General features: G+C 42.5%; 1 protein-coding gene across 1 annotated transcript in view; it reads left to right on the forward strand.

The window, feature by feature from the left end:
* Positions 1-21429, forward strand: part of rc3h2 (ring finger and CCCH-type domains 2) — a 57477-nt gene that overhangs the window by 32729 nt on the left and 3319 nt on the right. The window contains 14 exon segments of the mRNA XM_061907380.1: positions 6730-6842; positions 8377-8706; positions 8749-8933; positions 9026-9297; positions 9364-9390; positions 9392-9499; positions 11685-11742; positions 11745-11794; positions 11797-11853; positions 14643-14753; positions 16867-17035; positions 18712-18772; positions 20826-21039; positions 21214-21361. Of these exon segments, the coding sequence (XP_061763364.1) occupies positions 6730-6842; positions 8377-8706; positions 8749-8933; positions 9026-9297; positions 9364-9390; positions 9392-9499; positions 11685-11742; positions 11745-11794; positions 11797-11853; positions 14643-14753; positions 16867-17035; positions 18712-18772; positions 20826-21039; positions 21214-21339 (1881 nt within the window). The 3' untranslated portion in view covers positions 21340-21361.

Genomic DNA, 21429 nt, shown 5'->3' on the forward strand with positions numbered 1-21429 from the left:
GTGTGTGTGCATATAGTCATGTGTGTGTGTACATATAGTCCATGGGTGTGTGTACATATAGTCCATGTGTGTGTGTACATATAGTCCATGTGTGGTGTGTACATATAGTCCATGTGTGTGTGTACATATAGTCCATGGGTGTGTGTACATATAGTCCATGTGTGTGTGTACATATAGTCCATGGGTGTGTGTACATACAGTCCATGGGTGTGTGTGCATATAGTCCATGGGTGTGTGTACATATAGTCCATGTTGTGTGTGTGCATATAGTCCATGTGTGTGTGTACATATAGTCCATGGGTGTGTGTACATATAGTCCATGGGTGTTGTGTGCATATAGTCCATGTGTGTGTGTACATATAGTCCATGGGTGTGTGTACATATAGTCCATGGGTGTGTGTGCATATAGTCCATGGGTGTGTGTACATATAGTCCATGTGTGTGTGTACATATAGTCCATGGGTGTGTGTGCATATAGTCCATGGGTGTGTGTGCATATAGTCCATGGGTGTGTGTACATATAGTCCATGGGTGTGTGTACATATAGTCCATGGGTGTGTGTACATATAGTCCATGTGTGTGGTGTACATATAGTCCATGGGTGTGTGTACATATAGTCCATGGGTGTGTGTACATATAGTCCATGGGTGTGTGTACATATAGTCCATGGGTGTGTGTACATATAGTCCATGTGTGTGTGTGCATATAGTCCATGTGTGTGTGTACATATAGTCCATGGGTGTGTGTACATATAGTCCATGGGTGTGTGTACATATAGTCCATGTGTGTGTGTGCATATAGTCCATGTGTGTGTGTACATATAGTCCATGGGTGTGTGTACATATAGTCCATGTGTGTGTGTGTACATATAGTCCATGTGTGTGTGTACATATAGTCCATGTGTGTGTGTGTACATATAGTCCATGTGTGTGTGTGCATATAGTCCAAAGGGTGTGTGTACATATAGTCCATGTGTGTGTGTACATATAGTCCATGTGTGTGTGTACATATAGTCCATGTGTGTGTGTACATATAGTCCATGGGTGTGTGTACATATAGTCCATGTGTGTGTGTACATATAGTCCATGTGTGTGTGTACATATAGTCCATGGGTGTGTGTACATATAGTCCATGTGTGTGTGTACATATAGTCCATGTGTGTGTGTACATATAGTCCATGTGTGTGTGTACATATAGTCCATGGGTGTGTGTACATATAGTCCATGTGTGTGTGTACATATAGTCCATGGGTGTGTGTACATATAGTCCATGTGTGTGTGCATATAGTCCATGGGTGTGTGTACATATAGTCCCATGTGTGTGTGTACGTATAGTCCATGTGTGTGTGTACATATAGTCCATGTGTGTGTGTACATATAGTCCATGGGTGTGTGTACATATAGTCCATGTGTGTGTGTACATATAGTCCATGGGTGTGTGTACATATAGTCCATGTGTGTGTGTACATATAGTCCATGTGTGTGTGTACATATAGTCCATGGGTGTGTGTACATATAGTCCATGTGTGTGTGTACATATAGTCCATGTGTGTGTGTACATATAGTCCATGTGTGTGTGTACATATAGTCCATGTGTGTGTGTACATATAGTCCATGGGTGTGTTTGTGACATATAGTCCATGTGTGTGTGTACATATAGTCCATGGGTGTGTGTACATATAGTCCATGGGTGTGTGTACATATAGTCCATGTGCGTGTGTGTACATATAGTCCATGTGTGTGTGTACATATAGTCCATGTGTGTGTGTGCATATAGTCCATGGGTGTGTGTACATATAGTCCATGGGTGTGTGTACATATAGTCCATGGGTGTGTGTACATATAGTCCATGGGTGTGTGTGTACATATAGTCCATGTGTGTGTGTACATATAGTCCATGTGTGTGTGTACATATAGTCCATGTGTGTGTGTGCATATAGTCCATGGGTGTGTGTACATATAGTCCATGTGTGTGTGTACATATAGTCCATGGGTGTGTGTACATATAGTCCATGTGTGTGTGTGCATATAGTCCATGGGTGTGTGTACATATAGTCCATGGGTGTGTGTACATATAGTCCATGGGTGTGTGTACATATAGTCCATGTGTGTGTGTACATATAGTCCATGTGTGTGTGTACATATAGTCCATGGGTGTGTGTACATATAGTCCATGGGTGTGTGTACATATAGTCCATGTGTGTGTGTACATATAGTCCAGTGTGTGTGTACATATAGTCCATGTGTGTGTGTACATATAGTCCATGGGTGTGTGTACATATAGTCCATGTGTGTGTGTACATATAGTCCATGGGTGTGTGTGCATATAGTCCATGTGTGTGTGTTACATATAGTCCATGGGTGTGTGTACATATAGTCCATGTGTGTGTGTACATATAGTCCATGTGTGTGTGTACATATAGTCCATGGGTGTGTGTACATACAGTCCATGGGTGTGTGTGCATATAGTCCATGGGTGTGTGTACATATAGTCCATGTGTGTGTGTGCATATAGTCCATGTGTGTGTGTACATATAGTCCATGGGTGTGTGTACATATAGTCCATGGGTGTGTGTGCATATAGTCCATGTGTGTGTGTACATATAGTCCATGTGTGTGTGTACATATAGTCCATGGGTGTGTGTACATAAGTCCATGGGTGTGTGTGCATATAGTCCATGGGTGTGTGTACATATAGTCCATGTGTGTGTGTACATATAGTCCATGTGTGTGTGTACATATAGTCCATGGGTGTGTGTGCATATAGTCCATGGGTGTGTGTCATATAGTCCATGGGTGTGTGTACATATAGTCCATGGGTGTGTGTACATATAGTCCATTGGGTGTGTGTACATATAGTCCATGTGTGTGTGTACATATAGTCCATGTGTGTGTGTACATATAGTCCATGGGTGTGTGTACATATAGTCCATGGGTGTGTGTACATATAGTCCATGTGTGTGTGTACATATAGTCCATGTGTGTGTGTACATATAGTCCTGGTGTGTGTACATATAGTCATGTGTGTGTGTACATATAGTCCATGTGTGTGTGTACATATAGTCCATGTGTGTGTGTACATATAGTCCATGTGTGTGTGTGTACATATAGTCCATGGGTGTGTGTACATATAGTCCATGTGTGTGTGTACATATAGTCCATGTGTGTGTGTACATATAGTCCATGTGTGTGTGTACATATAGTCCATGTGTGTGTGTACATATAGTCCATGTGTGTGTGTACATATAGTCCATGTGTGTGTGTACATATAGTCCATGTGTGTGTGTACATATAGTCCATGGGTGTGTGTACATATAGTCCATGTGTGTGTGTACATATAGTCCATGTGTGTGTGTACATATAGTCCATGTGTGTGTGTACATATAGTCCATGGGTGTGTGTACATATAGTCCATGTGTGTGTGTACATATAGTCCATGGGTGTGTGTACATATAGTCCATGTGTGTGTTCATATAGTCCATGGTGTGTGTACATATAGTCCATGTGTGTGTGTACGTATAGTCCATGTGTGTGTGTACATATAGTCCATGTGTGTGTGTACATATAGTCCATGGGTGTGTGTACATATAGTCCATGTGTGTGTGTACATATAGTCCATGGGTGTGTGTACATATAGTCCATGTGTGTGTGTACATATAGTCCATGGGTGTGTGTACATATAGTCCATGGGTGTGTGTACATATAGTCCATGTGTGTGTGTACATATAGTCCATGTGTGTGTGTACATATAGATCCATGTGTGTGTGTACATATAGTCCATGTGTGTGTGTACATATAGTCCATGGGTGTGTGTACATATAGTCCATGTGTGTGTGTACATATAGTCCATGGGTGTGTGTACATATAGTCCCATGGGTGTGTGTACATATAGTCCATGTGTGTGTGTACATATAGTCCATGTGTGTGTGTACATATAGTCCATGGGTGTGTTGTGCATATAGTCCATGGGTGTGTGTACATATAGTCCATGGGTGTGTGTACATATAGTCCATGGGTGTGTGTACATATAGTCCATGGGTGTGTGTACATATAGTCCATGTGTGTGTGTACATATAGTCCATGTGTGTGTGTACATATAGTCCATGTGTGTGTGTGCATATAGTCCATGGGTGTGTGTACATATAGTCCATGTGTGTGTGTTCATATAGTCCATGGGTGTGTGTACATATAGTCCATGTGTGTGTGTGCATATAGTCCATGGGTGTGTGTGCATATAGTCCATGTGTGTGTGTACATATAGTCCATGTGTGTGTGTACATATAGTCCATGGGTGTGTGTACATATAGTCCATGTGGTGTGTACATATAGTCATGGGTGTGTGTACATATAGTCCATGGGTGTGTGTGCATATAGTCCATGGGTGTGTGTGCATATAGTCCATGGGTGTGTGTACATATAGTCCATGGGTGTGTGTACATATAGTCCATGGGTGTGTGTACATATAGTCCATGTGTGTGTGTACATATAGTCCATGTGTGTGTGTACATATAGTCCATGGGTGTGTGTACATATAGTCCATGGGTGTGTGTACATATAGTCCATGGGTGTGTGTACATATAGTCCATGTGTGTGTGTGCATATAGTCCATGTGTGTGTGTACATATAGTCCATGGTGTGTGTACATATAGTCCATGGGTGTGTGTACATATAGTCCATGTGTGTGTGTGCATATAGTCCATGTGTGTGTGTACATATAGTCCATGGGTGTGTGTACATATAGTCCATGTGTGTGTGTGTACATATAGTCCAGTGTGTGTGTGTACATATAGTCCATGTGTGTGTGTGTACATATAGTCCATGTGTGTGTGTGCATATAGTCCATGGGTGTGTGTACATATAGTCCATGTGTGTGTGTACATATAGTCCATGTGTGTGTGTACATATAGTCCATGTGTGTGTGTCATATAGTCCATGTGTGTGTGTACATATAGTCCATGTGTGTGTGTACATATAGTCCATGTGTGTGTGTACATATAGTCCATGGGTTGTGTGTACATATAGTCCATGTGTGTGTGTACATATAGTCCATGTGTGTGTGTACATATAGTCCATGTGTGTGTGTACATATAGTCCATGGGTGTGTGTACATATAGTCCATGTGTGTGTGTACATATAGTCCATGGGTGTGTGTACATATAGTCCATGGGTGTGTGTACATATAGTCCATGGGTGTGTGTACATATAGTCCATGGGTGTGTGTACATATAGTCCATGGGTGTGTGTACATATAGTCCATGTGTGTGTGTGCATATAGTCATGGGTGTGTGTACATATAGTCCATGGGTGTGTGTACATATAGTCCATGTGTGTGTGTGCATATAGTCCATGTGTGTGTGTGTACATATAGTCCATGGGTGTGTGTACATATAGTCCATGGGTGTGTGTACATATAGTCCATGTGTGTGTGTACATATAGTCCATGGGTGTGTGTACATATAGTCCATGTGTGTGTGTACATATAGTCCATGGGTGTGTGTACATACAGTCCATGGGTGTGTGTACATATAGTCCATGGGTGTGTGTACATATAGGTCCATGTGTGTGTGTGCATATAGTCCATGGGTGTGTGTACATATAGTCCATGTGTGTGTGTACATATAGTCCATGGGTGTGTGTACATATAGTCCATGGGTGTGTGTACATATAGTCCATGTGTGTGTACATATAGTCCATGTGTGTGTGCATATAGTCCATGGGTGTGTGTGCATATAGTCCATGTGTGTGTGTACATATAGTCCATGTGTGTGTGTACATATAGTCCATGGGTGTGTGTACATATAGTCCATGGGTGTGTGTACATATAGTCCATGGGTGTGTGTACATATAGTCCATGTGTGTGTACATATAGTCCATGTGTGTGTGCATATAGTCCATGGGTGTGTGTACATATAGTCCATGGGTGTGTGTACATATAGTCCATGTGTGTGTGTACATATAGTCCATGTGTGTGTGTACATATAGTCCATGGGTGTGTGTGCATATAGTCCATGTGTGTGTGTACATATAGTCCATGTGTGTGTGTACATATAGTCCATGGGTGTGTGTACATATAGTCCATGTGTGTGTGTACATATAGTCCATGGGTGTGTGTACATATAGTCCATGGGTGTGTGTACATATAGTCCATGGGTGTGTGTGTACATATAGTCCATGGGTGTGTGTACATACAGTCCATGGGTGTGTGTACATATAGTCCATGGGTGTGTGTACATATAGTCCATGTGTGTGTGTGCATATAGTCCATGGGTGTGTGTACATATAGTCCATGTGTGTGTGTACATATAGTCCCATGTGTGTGTGTACATATAGTCCATGGGTGTGTGTACATATAGTCCATGGGTGTGTGTACATATAGTCCATGTGTGTGTGTACATATAGTCCATGGGTGTGTGTACATATAGTCCATGGGTGTGTGTAACATATAGTCCATGGGTGTGTGTACATATAGTCCATGTGTGTGTGTACATATAGTCCATGGGTGTGTGTACATATAGTCCATGGGTGTGTGTACATATAGTCAAATATAATAATGTGATGTTAACAAATGTTATATAGTAATATAATGTTAATTAATGCTACATAGTACAATAATATTAATGAATGCTGTATTATAATATAATGTTAATGAATGCTATGTAATACTGTGATGTTAATGGATATTATATATAAGAATATAGTGATAATGATGAAGTATTGTTGTGGTTTGCAGCTGCAGGGGAACAGCAAGTACAAGACCAGCATGTGTCGAGACCTGCGCCATCAGGGAGGATGTCCTCGAGGAAACAACTGCACCTTTGCACACACGCAGGAAGAACTGGACACGTGAGTTCTTCTTTCCTCTCAAAGTATTGATTATTATACTTCGAAAGTATTGATTATTATATAATATTGGTGATGGTTAGAAAGAAAAGAAACATACCTTCAAGGCACAAATAACCTCGGATTCAGGAGGAACAGTGTGGTTTTCGTCCTGGTCGTGGAACTGTGGACCAGCTCTATACTCTGGGCAGGGTTCTTGAGGGTGCATGGGAGTTTGCCCAACCAGTCTACATGTGCTTTGTGGACTTAGAGAAGGCATTGGACCGTGTCCCTCGGGAAGTCCTGTGGGGAGTGCTCAGAGAGTATGGGGTACCGGACTTTCTTATTGTGGCGGTCCACTCCCTGTATGATCAGTGTCAGAGCTTGGTCCGCATTGCCGGCAGTAAGTCGGACACATTTCCAGTGAGGGTTGGACTCCGCCAAGGCTGTCCTTTGTCACCCATTCTGTTCAGAACTTTTATGGACAGAATTTCTAGGCGCAGTCAAGGCGTTGAGGGGTTCCGGTTTGGTGACCGCAGGATTAGGTCTCTGCTTTTTGCAGATGATGTGGTCCTGATGGCTTCATCTGACCGGGATCTTCAGCTCTCGCTGGATCGGTTCGCAGCTGAGTGTGAAGCGACCGGAATGAGAATCAGCACCTCCAAGTCCGAGTCCATGGTTCTCGCCCGGAAAAGGGTGGAATGCCATCTCCGGGTTGGGGAGGAGACCCTGCCCCGAGTGGAGGAGTTCAAGTACCTAGGAGTCTTGTTCACGAGTGGGGGAAGAGTGGATCGTGAGATCGACAGGCGGATCGGTGCGGCGTCTTCAGTAATGCGGACGTTGTATCGATCCGTTGTGGTGAAGAAGGAGCTGAGCCGGAAGGCAAAGCTCTCAATTTACCGGTCGATCTACGTTCCCATCCTCACCTATGGTCATGAGCTTTGGGTCATGACCGAAAGGACAAGATCACGGGTACAAGCGGACCAAATGAGTTTCCTCAGGTCTCTCCCTTAGAGATAGAGTGAGAAGCTCTGCCATCCGGGAGGAACTCAAAGTAAAGCCGCTGCTCCTCCACATGGAGAGGAGCCAGATGAGGTGGTTCGGGCATCTGGTCAGGATGCCACCCGAACGCCTCCCTAGGGAGGTGTTTAGGGCACGTCCAACCGGTAGGAGGCCACGGGGAAGACCCAGGACACGTTGGGAAGACTATGTCTCCCGGCTGGCCTGGGAACGCCTCGGGATCCCCCGGGAAGAGCTAGACGAAGTGGTTGGGGAGAGGGAAGTCTGGGTTTCCCTGCTTAGGCTGCTGCCCCCGCGACCCGACCTCGGATAAGCGGAAGAAGATGGATGGATGGATGGATGAAGGCACAAATAAGTGTTGGCTGAAAGAAATACAAGATAATATTTTATCCAAAAGATTTTGAAAATTGAAATACAAAAAATAATATACATCTAATATCAATCATCAATCAATCAAAGTTTATTGATATAGCCTTAAATTACGACTGTATATATACATATATACACGTATATATAAGAGTATTGTACTGTTGTGCAGATTCCGAGTGAGGAACAAGAAGAGCAGCAGCGTGAGTCGCACTAAAACTTTCCCCGTGGACGTCCAGACTGACGACTCTGCAGGCGAGGACGTGACCACGCAGCTGGCGTCCGTGAGGGTGGGACCCACATGTGAGGACGTGGCGTGTGCGAGGGGAGGACCCACACCTGAGGACGTGACGTGTGGGAGGGGAGGACCCACACCTGAGGACGTGGCGTGTGCGAGGGGAGGACCCACATGTGAGGACATGGCGTGTGCGAGGGGAGGACCCACACGGGAGGACATGGCGTCCAGTATGACCAGCAGCACCTCACTGGGCTCGGCAGACCAGTAAGATGTCCGACTCATGAAACCATTTCCTGTCCTCACAAATAACGTGGTTGATGGTCCTAAAGGTCCCCGCCCTCCGCGGAGAGTCCCGTCCGTCCCCGCCTCAGCGTCGCCCCCTGTGGGCGGGAGTGATGAGACGGACAAGTGTGGCGTCACGCTGAGGGTGCCCCATCCTTCTCACGCCTCCGAGCTCATCTACCCAGGACAAGTTGACTATCACACCAGCTGTACGTCTCCTTAACAACACTCTGCTACTTAACTGCAGAGAGGATGGGCACTGTTATTTGAGAAAAGTTATATTTCCCATGATGCTCCTCAGCAGGTTCCTTCCACGCACCTGCACACAAGTCCTGCATGGCTCGCTTCCTCAGATCTTCCAACGTCCCAGAATCCTCTCTGCCGCCGGGCTCCTTTCCTGACCAGCCTTCCTCCTCTTCGCCCTCGGCGTACACGCCGCCGCAGCCGCCGCCCGGAGACCGGCTGGTCCTCTTCCACCCCCAGCACCCCGGGCAGCCCCGGTACGGTCCCCTGGTGTCCGCCCACGCCGTCTACGCCCCGCTCTACGACAGCAGGCGAGCGTGGAGGCCTCAGGTCGGTCCACCATCCCGCCGCCATCGGTACAGACCGCCTCTACTTTGGCTTTCCTTTCCATGGCAGCTGTACCACCGGGAGGACGCCCGGAGTAAACTCGCTGCCCCCGGAGGTGTTCCAGACGTCCGTCTACCAGCCCCCGCTCAGGGAGAGATTCAACTCGCTGGACAGCAACTACTGCTCTGGACCCGACCACCACAGGGTGGGCAGAATCATGCACACACACACACACACACACACACACACACACACACACACACACACACACAAAAATAAAACATATGTGGAGGTTGCCCTCCTATGGGTTCTTCTGACGCAAAGATCCTCTCGTGAGCCCGGTAGTCTGAGGTAACAAGTCTTTTATTTTCATACAGCAGTATAATTTTGCTTTCCAGCAAAATGTCTCTCGGTTTCATGCGTCTGCTCACCAGCAACTCCAACCACATGTCTCGTAACGGCTGCTGCTAATAAGGGCGACAGGTGATTAGATAACAAATCCCAGCTGGGCAATCTACTCCCCTAACGCTGGCTTCAAGGCCGGTCCTTACACACCCCGCTCCGCAGCCGGCCCGCAGACCACTGCCCCCTCCACAATATATATATATATATATATATATATATATATATATATATATATATATATATATATATATATATATATATAGCCTATTTTCCTTCGCTTTGAAACCTGCGGGCTTTTCAGAATCAGAATAGTTTTTATTGCCATTGTTTGAGGACGGGTTCACAAACTAGGAATTTTTCTTGGTGCAGTCGTGCAACATAGAAGACATATAAGACAGAATAGGTAATAAAATGAACTGTAATTGAGCTATCAGATCTTGTTTTAAAACGGTGCGGCCAATTTATGGGCTTTTCTTTGCGAACCCCCCGTAATGTTTTGTGTTCAAAAAAGTTTTCTTAAAACACCAACAGGGACCACTGAAAAAAAGATTTGTCGTTGTTTGTGCTACGGCGCCATCTTTTGGACAAGTTCACTCACTGCAGGTGTCGCATTGTCCGGTTTTAATGCTTTAAACCGGAAGTACATTCCGTCTTCTAGCCATCCATAGCGGTTCTACTCATATGGATCCTTCATTCATGACTCCAAGCCACGTTTGTACAATATAACTAAAACAACTCCATACATGATGTCTGTTGAGGTGTTTTCATGCACATTTGTACCCGCTATTGTAATCACGCTGGCGTCGTGAGCATTAGCGAATAGGCTAACAGGATAACGAATGTCTGTTGATATTATCAACTTGCAACGACATTCTTTTTGTATTATTTCACTTTCACAAATTCCTCACTAAATTCACCAAGATGTCAACGTGGAGTTATTGAGTTTGTTTAGCTGATTGGAGAGCTAGCTTGCGCAGCTAGTAGGTCCATGACCATGACTTCTGTTTTGTTTGATCATCCGTTTTACTGCCTTTTTTTAAAAAGAGAAACTGAAAGGAAACATTTTATGTATGTATATAAACATTTACAAAAATATTTCTGTGTAAATAACTCATTTCACAGCATTTATATCTGCGGCTTATAATCCGGTGTGGTTAATATATAGAAATATATTTATGTTTTTCATTTAAAATTTGGGTGCGGCTTGAATACTTGTGTGCTCTATACATATATATATATATAGATATCATACACATATATTTATATATATTTATATGTATATACATATATACATATATGTATGTATGTATATATATATATATACATATATATATATATATAATTATATAATCATTACATTGAAACAACAATGCCTTGAATTCTCTTTAGAGGTTTTTATTTTTATTTTGATCACGCTGCAAAGATTCCTGCAACGTTCTTCTTCTTCTGCAAGAATCTTTTCCTCAAAGCTTTCTTCTTCTTCTTCTTCTTCTTCTTAATCACCCACATATCTCGCCTCACCTCCACCTTCGCTGCCAGCCTCAGCCTCCTCTGACGTCCATCCTCCCACACCTAAATATGTCTCTGCCCACACACACACGCACACACACACACACACACACACACACACACACACACACACACACACACACACACACACACACACACAAAGTCACCAGCACTGTGCAATAATATATTTCAATATTTATATATATTATAATAATATGTATATATATTTAATATATATGTATGTGTGTGAATGTATGTATATATATATATATGTATATATATAAAATCTTACTGTAATATTTGTGCATATACTAATTTTTATATATTTTTTAATATAATTTTATTATAATAAAAAAAATTTAAACAAGTAAAAATCATTTTAAAACGATATAAAATAGGATATATTATATATATTTCCTATAATATGTCATATATTTGTTCTTCATGTAGTTTTTCATCCTCCGTTGTTGTTTCAGGACTACGGCTGTGTTCCTATGGGCTACGAGGAGCTCTTCCGACACAAGCAGGAGCAGTGGGCCACCACCACCAGCACCACCAGCACCAGCAGCACCACTACCACCACCAACACCACCAGCACGCCACCAACAGCCCACCGCCATCTTGGACATGGACTTTGGAGCGGAGGTACATGAAGTTATGTTGCCAAGCGTACATCGCTTCACTTGTCTGGCCAAAGCGGGAGATAACTGTGCGGTGGTTGCCTAGCAACTGATGGTATCCTGGAGACGACTGTGGCGCGTGTGGGCGAGTCCGTGCGAGAAAGCCAAGTCAGAGACGTGGAAACAGAAGCCGTAGATCACTAAAAGCAAACCAGGCTTGAAGAATTGTTTCAGTGTGCTGAAGATGGACCATGCGTGGTGGTGTTAGCCGCGTGCCATTCTAACTCACGGTTTCAACGTTTATCTGTTCGCAGCAATGCATTGTGGGTTTACGGCGGCCATCGTTGTACTCCCCCACAATCTGGGTACATCTTTTTAAACGGTTCCATGATTCAAAGTAGCCTTGCATAAAGAGGTCTTCTGTACTCCCCCTGCAATCTGGGTACAACTTTTTAAACGGTAGCATGATTCAAAGTAGTCTTGCATAAAGAGGTCTTTGTACTCCCTCTGCAATCTGGGTACAACTTTTTAAACGGTAGCATGATTCAAAGTAGTCTTGCATAAAGAGGTCTTCTGTACTCCCCCTGCAATCTGGGTACAACTTTTTAAACGGTAGCATGATTCAAAGTAGTCTTGCATAAAGAGCTCTTTGTACTCCCTCTGCAATCTGGGTATAACTTTTTAAACGGTTCCATGATTCAAAGTAGTCTTGCAATAAAGTCGTCTTTGTACTCCCCCGCAATCTAGATACAATTATTTAGAAAACACCATGATTCAAAGTAGCTTGCAATGAAGCCGTTTTTGTACTCCCCCACAATCTAGGTACGACGTCTTAAACGGTACAATGATTCAAAGTAGCCTTGCAATAAAGTGGTCTTTGTATTCCCCCGCAATCTGGATACAATTATTAAGAAAATACCATGATTCAAAGAAGCTTTGCAATGAAGCCATCTTTGTACTCTCCCACAATCTAGGTACGACTTCTTAAACAGTACCATGATTCAAAGTAGCCTTGCAATAAAGCCATCTTTGTACTCCCCTGCAATCTGGGTACGATTAATTAGAAAATACCGCGATTCAAAGTAGCTTTGCAATGAAGCCGTCTTTGTACTCCCCCTGCAATCTGGGTACAATATTTTAAACGGGACCATGATTCAAAGTAGCCTTGCCTAAATATGTCTTTGAACTCCCCCCCAATCTGGGTACGCCTTTTTAAACAGTACCATGATTCAAAGTAGCCTTGCAATAAAGCCGTCTTTGTACTCCTCCTGCTATCTAGGTACAACTTTTTAAACGGTATCATGATTCAAAGTAGCCTTGCAATAAAGCTGTCTTTGTACTCCCCCACAATCTGGGTACGCCTTTTTAAACGGTATCATGATTCAAAGTAGCCTTGCAATAAAGCTGTCTTTGTACTCCCCACAATCTGGGTACGCCTTTTAAATGGTTCCATGATTCAAAGTAGCCTTACATAAAGAGATCTTTGTACTCCCCCACAATCTGGGTACGACTTCTTAAACGGTACCATGATTCAAAGTAGCCTTGCAATAAAGCCGTCGTTGTACTCTTCCACAATCTGGGTACATCTTTTTTTAAACGGTTTCATGATTCAAAGTAGCCTTGCATAAAGAGGTCTTTGTACTCCCCCACAATCTGGGTACAACTTTTTAAACGGTTCCATGATTCAAAGTAGCCTTGCAATAAAGCATTCTTTGTACTCCCCCGCAATCTTGGTACAATTATTTAGAAAACACCTTGATTCAAAGTCGCTTTGCAATAAAGCCGTCTTTTTACTCCCCCTGCAATCTGGGTACAACTTCTTAAACGGTACCATGATTCAAAGTAGCCTTGCAATAAAGCCGTCTTTTTACTCCCCCTGCAATCTGGGTACAACTTCTTAAACGGTACCATGATTCAAAGTAGCCTTGCATAAAGATGTCTTTCTACTCACCCCGCAATCTGGGTACAACTTTTTAAACGGTACCATGATTCAAAGTAGCCTTGCATTAAGATGTCTTTCTACTCACCCCGCAATTTGGGTACAACTTTTTAAACGGTACCATGATTCAAAGTAGCCTTGCAATAAAGCCGTCGTTGCACTCCCCCGCAATCTTGGTACAATTATTTAGAAAACACCTTGATTCAAAGTCGCTTTGCAATAAAGCCGTCTTTTTACTCCCCCTGCAATCTGGGTACAACTTCTTAAACGGTACCATGATTCAAAGTAGGCTTGCATTAAGATGTCTTTCTACTCACCCCGCAATCTCGGTACAACTTTTTAAACGGTACCATGATTCAAAGTAGCCTTGCAATAAAGCCGTCGTTGTACTCCCCCGCAATCTTGGTACAAATATTTAGAAAACACCTTGATTCAAAGTAGCCTTGCATTAAGATCTCTTTCTACTCCCCCTGCAATCTGGGTACAACTTCTTAAACGGTACCATGATTCAAAGTAGCCTTGCATAAAGATGTCTTTCTACTCACCCCGCAATCTGGGTACAACTTTTTAACCAGTACCATGATTCAAAGTAGCGGTCTCTAAAACCTGACTGAGGTATTTTCCATGAAGCTTTAAACATGCTTGTATCACACTCTCATTTTCATGTGAGCCACCAAACATAATAACACACGACCTACTGTACAATGTCTGCTGTCATCTTCATCAAACACTTGTAAACAAATGAATGAAACCTAATTCCTGGATTGTCCAAACAAAGTCTTTGCAGTTGAAGACAACACATTAGTCACATCTCATCACTAATCAAACAATGCTTGTGGAGATCAGGTGAAGTGTTTGTGGCATACTTTGTGCAGCACCTGGACGCCTCGTGTGCGGGATGTCACCTGAGGGGCCACGGCGGCTTGGTGCGCTTCTCGCCGTGGTCATGTGACGTCTCGGGGCCGCACTCCTGCCTGGAGAGGACGGTACGTAGACAGATGTTATATTTCAATACCTTTATTATTCATTATTATCATTGAATTATTCAATTACTTCAAATTGAATATTCCGCTTTGAAAATGGTTTATGGGGGAGGGAAATTAGTCATATTTCATGTTTGCCATAAAAATGAAAAAAAAAGGTATTTGACAAAAATTATTTAATGCTGCATGAAATATATTATTTAAATAAATAATCAGTGATAACAAAAAAACACTTCAAAAATAGTAAATGAGGAAGTTTAAAAATAAATGGATGTAAAAATACTACGTATAGATATCAAAATAAATAAACAATAATATACCGTATTTAAAGTTGAGTAATTTAAAACCTTAAACAACATATTAATATGTATTTTAATATGTAAAAATTTGTGTTCATCAAAAATACTACAAAAACACAGTAAATATAAATGAACATATGAATATTACAAAAATCAAATAATATAAATATATGAATAATTGTATTGAATAATTTAAAACCCTAAACTACTACGGACACAACATATTAATATATAAGATTTAATGCTGCATGAAAAATAATAGCTCAGAAGTAGTTAGTGATAACAAGAAAATACTACAATATTTTATTATGACGTTTAAAAAAAATAAAAATAATACATATAAAATGTATATGTATTGTTTTTATTGGTATTACTTTTGGACTAGTATATTTTCAATGCAGCATTAAATCATACATAATATGTTGTGTCCGTAGTAGTTTAGGCTTTTAAATTAATCAACGTTAAAAGCGATATATTATTTTTCATTTATTGTATTATTTATACTATAAATGATCAAATAAATGAAACATAATATATATATTATAAAATAAATGACAAATAATATATATATTATTTTTCATTTATTTTATTATTCATATTATAAATAATAAAATAAATGAAAAATAACATATCGTTTTTAACGTTGAATAATTAAAAAGCCTAAACTACTACGGACACAACATATTAATATGTATTATTTAATACTGCATTGAAAATATACTAGTCCAAAAGTAATAACAAAATAATTTTTCAAAAATAGCTGGCAGAGGGGTTAGTGCGTCTGCCTCACAATACGAAGGTCCTGCAGTCCTGGGTTCAAATCCAGGCTCGAGATCTTTCTGTGTGGAGTTTGCATGTTCTCCCCGTGACTGCGTGGGTTCCCTCCGGGTACTCCGGCTTCCTCCCACCTCCAAAGACATGCACCTGGGGATAGGCCCCTCCCACCTCCAAAGACATGCACCTGGGGATAGGCCCCTCCCACCGCCAAACACATGCACCTGGGGATAGGCCCCTCCCAACGCCAAACACATGCACCTGGGGATAGGCCCCTCCCACCTCCAAAGACATGCACCTGGGGATAGGCCCCTCCCACCTCCAAAGACATGCACCTGGGGATAGGCCCCTCCCACCTCCAAAGACATGCACCTGGGGATAGGCCCCTCCCACCTCCAAAGACATGCACCTGGGGATAGGTTGATTGGCAACACTAAATGGTCCCTAGTGTGTGAATGTTGTCTGTCTATCCGTGTCGGCCCTGTGATGAGGTGGCGACTTGTCCAGGGTGTACACTGCCTTCCGCCCGATTGTAGCTGAGATAGGCGCCAGCGCCCCCCGCGACCCCGAAAGGGAATAAGCGGTAGAAAATGGATGGATGGAATACAATATTTTTTCATGAAGTTTCAAAATAAATCAAAATGAAAATGTTGTACTGAATATTGAATAATCTAAAACCCTAAACTACAACAGCTGCAACATATTTATGTATATTATTCAGTACTGCAGGGAAAATACTATTTCAAAAAAATACTACCAAAACAACTTTTACCGAAGAGTATTTACTATTAAATCATTTCAAACCTCCAAGAACCCTCAACATCTTTTCATATTTTGTCTTTTCATATCAACACAGTGAAGGCTAACACAAACAACACATTAAACAACATGTCCGTCACTCTTTGCACTGCCTTGCACACACACACACACACACACACACACACACACACACACACACACACACAATGGCTGGAGTATTGCGCCCCCTCCTGGTGGTTGTGTTTCTGGTGACATTCTTCCAACTGTTCTCCGGTCTGGCGTAGGAGGCAGGAAGTTGTCGGAGGCCATGGCTGCAGTGGTCAGATCACTACAGGCGCCTGAAGGAGGAGGACCCCATCATCCCTTTCAGCGAGGGGCCCATCATCTCCAAGTGGGGCGCCATATCCAGGGCGTCCCGCTCGGGGTGCCACACCACTGAGGCCAGCTTTAAAGGTGAGGACCACCCACAGCATTCTGCTCTACGGTTATCATCACAGAAATGCAAACCCCGCGTTAAAGGCCGACTGAAATGAGATGTTCTTATTTAAACGGGGATAGCAGCTCCATTCTATGTGTCATACTTCATCATTTTGCCATATTTTTGCTGAAAGGATTTAGTAGAGAACATCCATGATAAAGTTTGCAACTTTTGGTCGCTAATAAAAAAGCCTTGCCTTTACCGGAAGTAGCAGACGATGTGCGTGTGACGTCACGGGTTGTGGAGCTCCTCACATCTGAACATTGTTTACAATCATGGCCACCAGCAGCGAGAGCGATTCGGACCGAGAAAGCGACGATTTCCTCATTAATTTAAGCGAGAATGAAAGATTCGTGGATGAGGAAAGTTAGAGTGAAGGGCTAGAAGGAAAAAAAAAAGACGAGGGCAGTGGGAGCGACTCAGATGTTATTAGACACATTTACTAGGATCATTCTGGACAATCCCTTATCTGCTTATTGTGTTACTGTCCCACCTATGGATCATGTTTTCTTTTGTCATGTTATGTTTTTGATTTTGGACAATCAGTCACGTTTTGCACTCCGTGCTTTTGTTTGTTTCCATGCCAACCTCATTAGTTTTCACCTGTCACGTCCCTGTTCTCAGCCTCACCTGTTTTCACTAATCATCACAGCTATTTAAGTCACTCTTTTTCTTGTCTTCGTCCTGGGATCTTCACACTCGCACGCACCCTACCCACGCTGTTCAAACCTTCACGTCCTAGTCCACCGTTCCATGCCGTGTAAGTTGTTTATGTTTTTATGCCACAGTGCACTCTTTTGTTTCATGTCTTTAGTCTTGCCATCGTGCTGTTTAAGTTTATAGTGAAATTGTCTTTCATGCCAATGAGCAGGTGTTTTTGTTTCACGTTTGTACTGTTTAGCCCAGTTTCTTCCTCTTTGTGAGCGCCCTTAGTTTGATTAGTTTTTTATTATAGTGTTTAAATAAAAACATGTACCTGAATTCACGCCTGGCTCGTCCTGGAATCCCGCTGCGTCGAAGGAGCACACTCAATCCATGTCAAAGCCTGACAGAGATTATATGGTCGTACCTGAAAGTGGGAGGGGTGTGGCCACAGGTGTGGTGACCGCCATTGTCTCTGTGGGAAGCCACGTTTCTCGACGAAGCAAGGCAGCCGGGCTGAGATTTTTGTTTTCCCCCCTCAGCTGCAGGAAGAACGACGCAAACTCTCCGCTCATGTCTACGGTAAGAGCCGACTTACTGCCACCATTTCCTCACCGAAAACCTGCCGGTTGACGTGTGGTAGGGAACCATGTTCGCTTGACCGCTCTGTTCCGTAGTAAAGCTTCACCTTCAGGAATGTAAACAAGGAAACACCGGCTGTGTTTGTGTTGCTGAAGGCAGCTGCAATACACCGCTTCCCACCTACATCTTTCTTCTTTGACGTCTCCATTATTAATTGAACAAATTGCAAAAGATTCAGCAAACAGAAGTCCAGAATACTGTGGAATTATGCGATTAAAGCATAATTGGCATGCGTGGTCGCTAGTAGTGGCTTTCAGTAGGCCTTTAATACCTGCAAAATAGTTTAGGATGAAAGTTTTTTCTAAATCATAAAGAGCGATAAGGTTTTTCATGGCCAAAAAGTACAGTAACTGTGGAACTGTTCCAGATTGCAACTCTCAGGTGGAGCACAGGTGGAGCTCCAGAGGATCCCACCCTTCCATCCACAGGTAAAGCCATTCATTTATTTATGTCAGCATGTTAGACACTTTTGTATTGAGCATTTTTGTTTGCTGCTAGCACTGTTAGCATGATTACATTTTAGCACATTTTTGTAGTATGAAACTCAAAGTCACGATAATTTTACAGTACGTGGCAGCGTCTTGTAAACATGCCAAGTGTTAGCATGTTAGCCCATTTTTTTGGCATAAAACTAGGATATTGCTACATATCGCTATCTTGCTAGCATGTTAACTGCTAGCGTGATAAAATTTAAGCCAATTATTTTAGGTCTAAACCTTAAAGGCATGGGTATTGTTACACTGTGTCAACTTACTAGCATGTTAGCATTGTAGCCAATTTTGCAAGCAATAAATTAAAAATCAAGCATAGCATATTGTTATTTGGTGCTATCTTGCTAGCATTTTAAGTGTTAGCATGAGAACATTTTCGCCAACTATTTTAGGTACAAACCTTAAGTCTTGGATTTTGTTTCTTGGTGCCTTCTTGCTAGCATGTCAACTGTTAGCATGATGACATTTTAGCACATTTTTGTAGTATGAAACTCAAAGTCACGATAATTTTACAGTACGTGGCAGCGTCTTGTAAACATTCCAACAGTTAGCATGTTAGCCCATTTTTTGGCGTAAAACTAGGATATTGGTACATGGCGCTATCTTGCTAGCATGTTAACTGTTAGCGTGATAAAATTCAAGCCAATTATTTTAGGTCGAAACCTTAAAGGCATGGGTATTGTTACACTGTGTCAACTTAGTAGCATGTTAGCATTGTAGCCAATTTTGAAAGCAGTAAACTAAAAATCAAGGATAGCATATTGTTATTTGGTGCTAGTATTTTAAGTGTTAGCATGATAACATTTTCGCCAACTCTTTTAGGTACAAAACGTATAGTTATGGATTTTATTACTTGGTGCCTTTTTGCTAGCATGTCAACTGTTAGCATGATGACATTTTAGCACATTTTTGCAGGTATGAAAGTCAAAATCACGGTCATTTTACGTCATTTTAGTAAACATGCCAACTGTTAGCATGTTAGCCAATTTTGCAGGCAGTAAACTAAAAATCAAGGATAGCATATTGTTATTTGGTGCTAGTATTTTAAGTGTTAGCATGATAACATTTACGCCAACTCTTTTAGGTACAAAACTTATAGTTATGGATTTTGTTACTTGGTGCCTTTTTGCTAGCATGTCAACTGTTAGCTTGATGACATTTTAGCACATTTTTGCAGGTATGAAAGTCAAAATCACGGTCATTTTACGTCATTTTAGTAAACATGCCAACTGTTAGCATGTTAGCCAATTTTGCAGGCAGTAAACTAAAAATCAAGGATAGCATATTGGTAACATGGTAAGACTTAAGGCGACTATTTAAGGTATAAAAGTCAAAGTTATGGATTTTGTTACTTGGTGCCTTCATGAGAACTATTAGCATGTTAGCCAATTTTATAGGCAGTAAACTGAAAGTCAAATACATAGTTATTTGGTGCTATCTTGTGAGCATGTTAACAGTCAGCATTGTGACTGTTAGCATGATAACATTTAAGCCGATTAAAGGTGTAAAACTAAAAATCGTGGATATTGTTACCTGGTGCCATCTTGCTAGCATGCTAACTGTTAGCATGTTAAGCCTATTTTATGGGTGTAAAAATAGACATTGAAGATATTTTTACTTGGCATCATCTAGTTAGTAAGTTAGCATGCTAGCTATTAGCTTGATAACCCATCCATTTTCTACCGCTTGTTCCCTTTGGGGTGGCGGGGGGGCGGTGGTGCCTATCTCAGCTACAATCGGGCAGAAGGCGGGGTACACCCCGGACGAGTTCGCTTGATAACATTCTAGCTAATTATCTTAAGTACTTAACTTAAAGTCATGGATATTGTTAGTTAGTACCATTTTCTGACTAGCTAACTGTTAGCATTTTAGTTCATGTTGTGTATTTTCATGCCGGTTTGTCAAGATTGGTCCCACAAGAAGAAAGTTCTATTGCTAGCAAATATCTCCGTTGTCTTTCGAGTGACTTTGTGCTCCGGTGTGTTTGCAGCGGGCGACTTAGTGCAGTGGATCTGCATCAGCACTCGCCCAGCCAGTGTCTGGTCTTCAGCCCGGATCAGGACCAGGACCAGAACCAGGACCAGGACGGAGGCATCTGCTACCAGGAGGACGACCACCAGGAATCTGGCCAGCACCGGGACATTGAGCTGAAACTCTGCGCCCTGGACCTGGAGGACCCGGACGCCCAGGAGCTGAACCCTCAGGTAAATCCTTGGAAAACTAAGGGAAAGGTCAAACAGAATCGTTCTTAAGTGCACAGGTAATGCTTGTAGAGAAGTTAACCACAGTGTAATAAAACTAAAGACCTGGTTCTATCCATCATGTACAAAGGAGTTGGATCTAAACCTAATGGTCCTTTGGTATTTTGGGCCTCTCAGGAGCCCGCAGACCTTCCCTCCCCGTATTCCGAGGATGCCGCTAACCTCCTGCCCCTATCTTCGGGGGAGCAGCGCCATGCTGACAAGACGGGCGCCCACCTGCTGAGAAAGATGGCCTTCAGGTGACTTGTGATGTCATGCTAGTAAGGTGAGTCAAGAGACTGAGGACAGGGGGGACAATATAGTAAGTACCTGTGTAGTGGGGGCCCACCATAT

Source organism: Nerophis ophidion, linkage group LG08 (genome assembly GCF_033978795.1).
Source record: "Nerophis ophidion isolate RoL-2023_Sa linkage group LG08, RoL_Noph_v1.0, whole genome shotgun sequence".
NCBI classification, from domain to species: Eukaryota; Metazoa; Chordata; class Actinopteri; order Syngnathiformes; family Syngnathidae; genus Nerophis; species Nerophis ophidion.